This window comes from Camelus bactrianus, chromosome 4 (assembly GCF_048773025.1).
Source record: "Camelus bactrianus isolate YW-2024 breed Bactrian camel chromosome 4, ASM4877302v1, whole genome shotgun sequence".
Lineage (NCBI taxonomy): Eukaryota > Metazoa > Chordata > Mammalia > Artiodactyla > Camelidae > Camelus > Camelus bactrianus.
The window spans coordinates 90,253,595-90,264,056 of NC_133542.1; the positions used below are offsets into that span (position 1 = coordinate 90,253,595).

At 53.1% G+C, this 10,462-nt stretch overlaps 2 protein-coding genes across 2 annotated transcripts; both read left to right on the top strand.

Moving 5' to 3' along the window:
* Positions 1-44: 44 nt before the first annotated feature.
* On the top strand, positions 45-6,065 carry DCTN3 (dynactin subunit 3). Its single transcript, XM_010967404.3, has 7 exons — positions 45-184; positions 1,388-1,472; positions 2,147-2,233; positions 3,795-3,878; positions 4,845-4,903; positions 5,516-5,575; positions 5,773-6,065. Exons 1-7 carry the CDS (start codon positions 89-91, stop codon positions 5,860-5,862), a joined length of 561 nt encoding a protein of 186 aa, XP_010965706.2. The 5' UTR covers positions 45-88; the 3' UTR covers positions 5,863-6,065.
* A 558-nt stretch (positions 6,066-6,623) lies between these two features.
* On the top strand, positions 6,624-9,720 carry RPP25L (ribonuclease P/MRP subunit p25 like). Its single transcript, XM_074363143.1, has 2 exons — positions 6,624-7,553; positions 8,340-9,720. Exon 2 carries the CDS (start codon positions 8,386-8,388, stop codon positions 8,875-8,877), a length of 492 nt encoding a protein of 163 aa, XP_074219244.1. The 5' UTR covers positions 6,624-7,553; positions 8,340-8,385; the 3' UTR covers positions 8,878-9,720.
* The last annotated feature ends 742 nt before the right edge of the window (positions 9,721-10,462 follow it).

Here is a 10,462-nt window from a genome sequence, read left to right on the forward strand (position 1 = left end):
CCATCCACTGGGATTGGCCCGCCTTCTCTATTTGGACGGAAGTCCCGCCCTCTGGCTGTTGCCCGGCTGAAGCGGGGCGGCGGAAGATATGGCGGCTGTGACCGATGTGCAGCGGCTACAGGCCCGTCTGGAGGAGCTGGAGCACTGGGTGTACGGGCCAGGCGGGTCGCGCGGCTCGCGGAAGGTGAGCGGTCTGGGGTCCAGCAGTCCCTCTCTGGGGCAAAGCAAGAGCAGTGTACTGGCCTGGTCCTCCGGAAGGATGCTACCTATCCAGCCCCGTTTCCCGCAGCCCGGCCTTTGAAATAACAAGGGTCCGAGACCTCCCGGAGCTTATCGGACCCTCGGGGTCCATTCCCGTGGAGGGCACTGTGGGCTTGAAGTGGGCTCGCTGTGAAGACCCCGCCTTTACCTTTGTGGCATAGTTGGGGAGACCTGACACACTCCGAAGCTGATTAATGAGAGTTTCAGTAAGAACTGAAGCCCACAATGGAAAGGCCGTTGTGGAGCCCTGCGTAATTAATTGCTAAATGAATTGTGCAAAGAGAGGTCCATGGGGCTCCAAAAGAGGCAGGCCAGATGTGGATAAGGAAGGCTCCAGGGGTTAGAGATGAGGTCTACGAGGGCCAGGATTAGGAGGGGAAGGAATTGAATACTGGGTATTCAGATATGGACTGGCACTCCTTCACACCAGTGACTGAATTTTGACAACTTGTAGCTCAGTTTTCCTTACATTTCCTTTTTACTCTGGAGCGACCTTTTACTGAAGGTGGAGTGTCAGGCATACCCTGGAGTTAAGTGCCTCAGAGGTAATGATGTCTGTTTGTAGACTTCTTATGGAATTAGTTGTCACTAACAGATTTTGTCTCATTTGAGAACTGACTTCTCAAAACATTCTCTCCCTTTGACATATATGACACAGATCGTCCTGATTTTCCCCCTTCCTCTCTGGCTACTTCTGCACAGTCCTGTTTGCCTCCCCATATATTTGACCCTCGAATATTGGCTATCTTTATCCTCTAACCTAAAACCTATATGAGATCGCTCACTTCCATAGCCTCTCCCTCTATTCAGCCCTTTAGTACTGGAATTCTTCACTCTCTGCCCTTAGGTTCGGCCAAGAGGAAGGAATCAGGGAATATATACTATATGCTAGTGCCTCATAAACTCTAAAGTAGTTCATTACCTCCCCAGTCACACTCGAAACTCCCCAAGGAGTACATGATTATTTCCCCATTCACATTGAGGAGGGATTGCATCTCTTAATATAAGAGAAGAGGATAATTGCTGATAAGGAGGTTTGGGAGTCTGAGGGAATGATGGTTCTTTACCACTTCCAAGCCTTGAGCCAAGTGGTAAATCTTGGAATTAACTTCCACTCCCCTTATAGGTGGCTGATGGCCTGGTCAAGGTGCAGGTGGCTTTGGGGAACATTGCCAGCAAGAGGGAGAGGGTGAAGATTCTGTACAAAAAGAGTAAGTGCTTCCATGAGGTGCCAGCCTGCCTTCCTTCCCAAGCCTATACTTCCTGGTTCCCTGCCCAGGCCCTTCAGCCCAGTAGGTCACTGGAGTCACCCTTTAGGATGAAATGGTGAATTGAGGTGTACTTTGTGGTTAAACTCCTCAAGTCCATGACAGTGTCTAAGTTAAGGAATAAGAGCTCTGCCTGAAAGGTCCCCTTGGTGAAGGAAGAGGAGAGGTATGGAATTTCCACAGGCAAGTTCAGAGGCAGGAAGGAAATTAGGCACTGAGAGCCCCAGCCTTGGCTGAGCCAGGGCTGTTTGATTATGTCAGAGATAGAAGCCTGTTCAGTAACTAGAAATCAGATAAAGCTCTGGCATGTGTTGGTGGCACTGAGGGGCAAGGTGTCTTCCTCCCTTGAAGATAGATCAGCAGGAATGCTGAGCACCCCAGGGTGGTGGAGGCCATTGTATTCCCAGCTTTAAAGTTTGAGGTTGGCCGTCAGGTGATCAGAGGGGAGAGACAGAGAAGTGGGGAGTGGGGCCTGGCGAAGGCCTGCTGATGGCCACTGTGGGTGTCAGCTTCTCATTCAAGGCTGTCCCCAAGGCTGACCCTTCCCCTAATACCCTTCATAAGACAGATCCCCACTCCACAACCTTACTCCATTTTCCATCTTGCTACTTTTCTAGTTGAAGACCTAATCAAATACCTGGATCCTGAGTACATTGACCGCATTGCCATACCTGATGCCTCCAAGCTGCAGTTCATCTTAGCAGGTAGTGCTGGACAGTATGTGCACATGCATCTGGGGATGGGGATTGTGGGGGACGTTGGCACAGAGATGGCCTCCCTGCCCGTCCTCTCATGGATACAGCCCTGGAAGCTGCTCTCTGGAATTCTGGCCTGGCCCTGGGCCGTGGCCGGGGTTGGTCCTGTGGTCCTCTAGTAGGCACTGGGTGCAGTATACTTTGGAGCCAGCTGCAGGCCATGGTGCCAGCCACAGTGGGGCTACTCTAGTGTACTGTGGCTTGCCTCTAGGATTTTCCTTCAGAACCTTCCTTACTTCTGCTCAGTAGACAGAGGAGCTTCTAGGAAAGGGTGGTAGCAGAGAGCAGAGAGCATTGCATTTGGGAGAGGTGCAGATGTAGGCATGAGTTTCACCATCTTTCTTTCAGGTGGGAAAGCGCCGGGATTTCAGAGTTCTAGGCAGGAACTTTTAGCAGTGCCTGCTAATCAGTTAGTCAGCCACTCCACAAGAAACAGTTTGCCAGGCACCTGTGTTTGTTCATGCATTCAAAAGATGTTTAATGATCATCTACTGTAATCCAGACTGTCGCAGGTGTGAGGTATACAGTGGTGAACCAGAACATCCCTGAGCCTTTGCTGTGGCTCAGGCACCAAGTTCAGGAGGTCTCCTCACTGATTCTTGAGTCCAGCCTCTCATCCCTCCCTGTGGCCACTGCCTCAGTGCTTATGTGCTTGTACATGAACAGCTGCAGTCTCCTAAGTCCTCTTCTTGACCCTAGTCTTCCCTTACTTGCATGTGGTCCAATATCATCTTCCCAAAACATATTTCCAACGTGCCACTATGTCTACCTTGGAACCTCAGTGTCTCTCTCCTTGCTAGGATAAATTCCTATTTCCTTATCCTGCCATTCAAAGCCTTCTATAGTCTACTGGGTGGTCCCTCCCATCCAGCTGTTTCCTGTGCTCTCCTTGCTCCAGTTCAGCCAATTGAATTCTTTTCCCTCTACTAATTGACAAGCATTCTTGCCTTCGAATGTTTGACATATAGTCCTCCCTTCTTGAATGCCCTTCCTGCTCTGCAACCATTGAAACCCCCTGTGCACAGGGCCAGCCCAGGTCCTGCTTTCCTCACCAGACTCTGATGTTACCGCCCCAGTTCTCCAAGAACTTGTAATTGTCTGTTCCTTTCAGATCCACTGAGCAGAATCAGCCTGGTATCTTCCACATGTCTCCTCTTTCAGACCTTCCCAGGAGCCAAGCCTGAAGTACTTTGTCTCCTGTGGCCTCAGAGGGGCTTTTTGAGTTTGTTGAGAGGACACTAGAGGCCTTAGAGTTAAAACTTGGAGAAGGATGGGATTTGGAGGAACTTAGAGGCCCCTTGGGCTCAAGATAGGTCAGACCAGAGGCATCCAGGAGAGGTGGAGGCAGAATGGGGGACTGTGTATCTGGAGGTGGGGGGGCAGTGGGCAGAGTAGCTGCCCCGAGCTCCAGGACCCAGCCTTCTCCCCTACCAGGTCCTTGGCCCTTTGCATGGGAGTGGCCATGCCCAGTCTCGTCTCACTGTCACTGTCTTGTCTGTTTATGCTTCAGAGGAGCAGTTTATCCTCTCCCAGGTTGCGCTCCTGGAGCAGGTGGAGGCTTTGGTGCCCATGCTGGACAGCACTCACATCAAAGGTACCTCTCTGGGGCTGCAGCCCCACTATTCTACTTGGGGAGGTTGGTGGATGGGCAGGACTTTCCTGGGCTCAGGCTAGCTCTGCTTCTTGTCTTTACCCTCACCCTGGGGGTACTTTCCCCCTGCATTGGGATTAAAATTGGGAGCATGGGAGGGTGGAGAGCTCAGGTTCAGAACTTTAGGCAGTTTGGCCCTAAGGACACTCATATAAGTCCAGCAGCCCTCAACTCTGAGGATTCCTTCTGCCTTCTACCCCACCCCTCCATCCTTCAGGGTGCTGCAGAGCCCAGATTTTATTGTCAGAGTCCCTGCCAGGTGTGTGAATGTGTGTGAATTCTTCCTGCCACACTGCTGAGTGCAGTCTTTAGGTCTGGGTTTTGACAAGCAGACAGTGGCTTTAATTGAATCCAGATATCCATCTTGTCTGTCTCTGGAGGTGTTTTTCCCAGCTCCCCCTCCCTACCCTGATCAGCTTCCTGCTGAGCATCTGACAGCCTTAAGCTGTAGGCCCAGCCTGGTGGCTGAGGCTCTGGGTGTTGGATTCCAGGTGGCCAGCTTAGGGACCTGGCATTCATCCTCAGCCCACCTGCAGGCTCCCTGTTCCCAGCGCCAGGCAGACCTGGTCCTGCTGGGGTGAGAGCAAAGGAACAGATCCCATGATAATAAAAGCTTTCTTTACCTGGCCTTGCTCCCAGCACAGGGGTGGGCATACGGGGCAACTCTGGGCACCCGAGGTTTTGTCTTCTTCTAGGGGCCTGTATCTTCCCCTCCCCTTTGGGTCCTACAGTAAGACCGGGGTGGGCAGGGAGCCCCACCACCACCTCCAGCTGCAGTGGTCGATGAAGCCTAGCATTTGTTTAGCTTCTCCACTCAATACTCTAATCCTGCCGAAGACCTAATAGACTATTGAGCAGTCCCAGGGGAAGGCACAAGCATCATCGGGCAGTGTGCGTTGTGTTTTACAGCCGTTCCTGAGCATGCCACCCGCCTGCAGCGCTTGGCCCAGATCCACATCCAGCAGCAGGTATGGGAGGGGAGAGGACTGGAAGGGAAAATAGAGGTGGTGAGGCTCCCAGTCCCCACTCCTGCCTCCTGGGGAAGCAGCCTCAGACTCCCCCGATGTCAGCTGCAGGGGAAATCAAGGGTTTATTCTTTGTTTTTGATCTGCCTTCGAGATGGGAAGGGACTTGGGCTAGGACCACATCCAGGTCTCCTGCCTCCCAGAGTGGGGCTATCCTGAGACACCAGAAGGTTCATGTTGGGAGTTACCACAGAATTCCTGGGGATGATGTGTCCTTGACCATGGGTGGAGGAGCTGTTTTTTCACTCTTCCCAGGCCATAGTGTAAAGTCCAAAGAGGTTTCAGAAATAGGGGGCAGGGAAGGAGGAGACATATACCAGCAGGAATATTTCCTAAAATGTGTGGTCCACTCCTTCATCTATCAGCCTTAGGCCTGCAAGTTAGGCTACACATCTTGCAGCCTGAAAGTGCCCCTTTAGAATTTGCTCCTTTGGGCTCTGGGGTTAAACATTACCTTTTCTAGGCTCTATGGGGAGTGAGGGTTCATGATGAGGAGGGAAATGGGGGGTGCGGGCTTTGTCCAACACCTTTCTCTGCCACACCTTGGCTCCACAGGACCAGTGTGTGGAGATCACTGAGGAGTCCAAGGCTCTCCTGGAGGAATACAACAAGACTGTATCCTTTCTGCTCAGCCAGGTCCCTGAGGAGTGCGGTCCAGAGCCCCATCCTTATATTCCATCTTTAGCTCTGTCTCTCTCATCCCAACCCAACCAGCCTGGCTGTTCCTCTGCTCCCCCACCCTTTTGGCAGATTCAAAAAAATCTCTCCACTCTGTCTCTCAGATTTCTGTTCTCACCTTGACCTTTAACCAGACAATGCTTCTCTCCAAGCAATTTGTGCAGTGGGATGAACTACTCTGCCAGCTAGAGGCCGCCAAGCAAGTGAAGCCAGCAGAGGAGTGATGGCTGCTGCCCATCCCAGGGTGGGCCAGGGCCTTGTAACAGGGCAGAGCAGAGGCACTTCTGTATTTATTGGATTCACGACCTACATGTCTGCACTCAGGTAGAGCTCTGAGGTCAGAGGTCTGGCTACTTGAGATTTGCTATTTGCACCCCCTCCCCTCATCAGTGCCCTATTCCAGTGACAATAAACTGTGGAGACCACTGAGGAGTGTGCCAGCTTCCTGGTCTAGGATGGGGATAGTGGTGGGAATGAGGGTGATGGAAGCGAGAGTTGTCTGCTTTCCTAGAGTTTGGACCAAGAGCTGTACTCATCCTAGTCTGGCTTTCTGGACGATGTAGAGCTCTCAGGATGAACGCTGTCATTTGCTTGATGTGAGTGGAACATTCGTTTATGTATCCATTCATCCCACATTTACCAAGTACACTCTGTCAGATGCCATGCCAGGTGGGGAGGACACAGGTAGAGTCCACCTGATCCCTGGCCTGTACGGGATAGCCAGGGAGACAGTCAAGGAAAAGGGAAGGGAACCAGGTGGCACCAGGGTTCTTTGGGGCACAGAAGAAAAAGGGATGTGGGCCGTAGCCCTGGAGGGTGACATGCAGTGTCTTTGAGAGCCAAGGGAGCCCAGCATATGCAAAGTCAGAGAGGAGCTTGAAGTTTCTCTCTTGGGAGCTTACTTGGTGCTATTAACCAAGAAGGGAGCCTAGCAGAGGTTTGGATGCAGGGGGTATTTCGGGGTAGGGGTAGGGGTGGTGTGGTTGGAAAGGAGAGAGGGAGCATGTTAAAGAGCAGAGAAACTGACTGGCATCTCACTCCACCAAGTGTTTGCTGCCCTCTTGTGGTCTCAGGGAGGGCTGTGGCTCCAAGACCTTTCCAACTGCCTGCCCGCCACCCCACCGACACGGTCTCATTGGCATCTCAGATGCAGCTTATCTGAACCTGGGAGTTATCCTAGACTCTTCCCTCCTCCGTCCGAACAGTCGTCAAACCTACCTCCTGGTATCTTCCAACTTATTCTACTTTTCCCCATTCCCACTGCTATTTCTCTGGTTCATCCTTTCAACAAATGATGTGACAACCATTTGAGCGCCTATTATACGCGGGCAAGTCTCCGTGGACACGCCCCCAGGGACCTAGTGGCCAGGAGTCACCAGCAGTCACCAGTGGCTGCGGCTGGGCTCCCACCGCCGCGCCACACCCTGCGCTGCAGCCAGAGCGAGCTGTGCACACGAACTGATTTGACTTGCGTCTGATGAAAACCACCCCCCCGCCGTGGTTCGCCAGTGCCCACAGGATGAGGTGGAAGCTCAGAACTCGCCCCCGCAGCAGCAGCCCCTCCAAACGGAACCTCTTGATCCTTCCCAAAGTGAAGCCCGCTGCTCCGCCTCTGCTCCTGCGGCCCGCCCTGTCATCTTCCAAAGGCCAAATCCTCCGCGTCCTTCGTACGCAGGACTCCCCAGACGGCCGCTCATCTCCTCCGCAGGGTTCTCTCCGCCCGGATAGGGGTGCTCCTTGCCGGGGCGAACGCGGGAGACCACCCTGCGCTTCGGCCCCGCGCGTCCCGGCTCGGCTCGCTCCCGGACGCCCCGGCCCCGCCGGCCCCGCCCCGCCGGCGTGCGCGGCCCCGGCGCGCTCCCGGCTCGCGCCATCTTGGCTTCAGATCGAGCTTGAGGAGTGCGTGGCCGCGGCGGTGAGAGCTGGAACTCGGCGGGGTGGGGGCGCGTGGAGTTGGCGGGACGGGGCGGGGCGGGGGAGGAGAGGGGTGGCAGGCTGCCGGGCTGCTGCGGCAGGCAGGACACTGAGGGCGGCCCGCGGCAGTGGACCTGACGCCAGGAGTAGCCCGCGCAGCCCTCGGCATCAGGCCTCTGCTCCCGAGTTTCTGAGCGACCTGGGTTGGAGTATCGACCCTGGGAATCTCCGAGTGAGGCGTGCTCGGCCCTGCCCTCGTGGTCCTGGAGTTGAGGAGAGAGTCAGCTCTGTCCTTGAGGAACTTTTAGATGCGGGCTTTTGGCTCTGCCTCAGGGAGCTTGGGGTGTAGGGGCTTGACCCTGTCCTCTGGGCGCACGAAGTGAGGGGGCCTCGTCCCTGTCACCCCTCGGAGAGCCTAGGGTGAGGAACACGCAGTCTTGTTATCAGGGAATCCAGGGTGAGCCCCAGACCCTGTCCCAAGGAGCCCCAGCGGAGGGAAGTTCATCCCCAGTGCTAGGAAGTTTGGGGTGAGGGGGCGTGGCCAATGTTTGGGGAATTTGATCCTGTCTCAGGGACTCCAGGGTCGGGGAGGGTTATGGCCCTGTCCAAAGGAATGAGGTACAGCACCTTAGCAGGGTGAGGAGGCAGGGCCCCCTGTCTTGGAGGTGAGGCGATATGGTCCTGTTTCCTGGGGAGTCTGGGATGAGGAGCAGGGCCAAGTCTTAGAGGCCAGGGTGAGGGGTGGCCTGGACCACATTGCCTGCATTCCTCTGCCGCTTCCGTGCAGTGAGCAGCGAGATTCAGCCAGGACACAGCAACAGACAGCAAGCGGGATGGAGCACTACCGGAAAGCTGGCTCTGTGGAACTCCCAGCACCTTCCCCGATGCCCCAGCTACCTCCTGATACCCTGGAGATGCGGGTCCGAGATGGCAGCAAAATCCGCAACCTTCTGGGGCTGGCTCTGGGTCGGTTGGAAGGTGGCAGCGCAAGGCATGTGGTGTTCTCAGGTTCCGGCCGGGCTGCAGGCAAGGCTGTCAGCTGTGCTGAGATTGTCAAACGGCGGGTTCCAGGCCTTCACCAGCTTACCAAGCTGCGCTTCCTGCAGACCGAGGACAGCTGGGTGCCAACCTCACCTGACACAGGCCTAGATCCCCTAACGGTACGCCGCCATGTGCCTGCGGTGTGGGTATTGCTCAGCCGGGACCCCCTGGACCCCAATGAATGTGGCTACCAGCCCCCAGGGGCACCCCCTGGCCTGGGCCCCACACCTAGCTCCAGCTGTGGCCCCCGACCCCGAAGAAGAGCTCGAGACTCCCGGTTCTGAGGACCTGCTGAGCAAGCTCTTCTCCAGGCCTGTGTGTCTAAGATGGCTTTGCCTTCTTTGAGAAGACTCTGTAACTGCTCAACATCTCGAACAAGACTTGAGTCTGCAGAACTGAGCCTCCCAGTCCTGCTTCGATTTCTGTCTGGCTTGTAGAAAGGGACTGCTATGAAGAGTGACAGCTGTGGGGTCTCTCCCGGGTTCTGGATTGCTTAAGAGAGACTTACTCTGCCTTCTACCTGCAGTATCTCTGATCTGCCTTCTGACAGAGGTCCTGGGAGTGGGCTGGGAAATAAATCATTTGTCTGATGAGCCTCTGCTTGGCCTACTGTGTAGAGGCGGGATTAAGAGTGTGGGAGTCACCCCAGGAGCTCACAGGCTGCAGACAGGAAGGGTAGGCTCAGGTTAGTGCTGGGAGGATCTGGAGTCAATAAGAAGCCTCAAACAGTAACCTCCCTGACTGTGTCTAGACCCCTGGGTGGCTGTCTGCTGCCTGTTTGGGGCTGGTTTAAGGACTCTACTAGGTCACACATTTTTTTCTATCTGCAGCATATACAGACATATCTCATTTTATTGCACTTCTCAGATACTGCGTTTTTTTACAAAGTGAGAGTTTGTTGCAAATCTGCATTGAACAAATCTGTCGGCGCCATTTCTCCAACAGCATTTGCTCACTTCGTTTCTCTGTATCACATTTTCATAATTCTCACAATATCTCAGATTTTTTTCATTATTACACTTGTTATATGGATCTATGATCAGTGATCTTTGATGTTACTGCTATAATTCTTTGATGGCTCAGATGATGGTTAGCATTTTTTAGCAATAAAATATTTTTAAATTAAAGTATGTACATTGTTTTTTAGACATAATGCTATTGCACTTTTAATAGACTACAGTAGAGTGTAACCATAACTTGTATATAGTGGGAAACCGAAAATTTTGTGTGACTTGCTGTATTGAGATCTTCATTTTGTTGAGGTGGTCTGGAACTGAATCCACACTATCTCTGACGTATGCCTGCATTATGGTGTAGTAGTTAAGATCATGGTCTTGGGGCACCAGACTACCTCGATTTGAATCCTGATTTGGCCAGTTAATTAGCAAATTACTGCTCCTGCCTCAGTGTTCTCATCTATAAAACAGGATATAGTGCTTACCTCATAGGGCTGTTATAAGGATTAAATGTAGGAATAGGTGTATAGGATTCTTAGATCATATATATACACCTGGGCCTATATACAGTCAGATCTGCACATCTGTGGATGCAGAACCCGTGGATACAGAGGGCTGACTGTACTATACCATCCTGTGTAAGGGACTTGAGCATCTGCAGATTTTGGTAAAAAAAAAAGTCCAGGGGAGCTCTGGAACTAATTCCCTGAGGATACCAAGGGATGACTGCAAATATTAATTGCTCTCATTATTAATGACTCAGCTTACAAACATGCTTTTGCCTAAAAAACATAACTTCTATCCCACATCTCCCCTCCAGGTCTTTCGTTTTTACCCCTTGCTGCTTCTTTTCTACCTCACCTTGGCCGTAGACTCTCAGATTCACCACGGTCAGGTCAGGGGCATGAGGAGA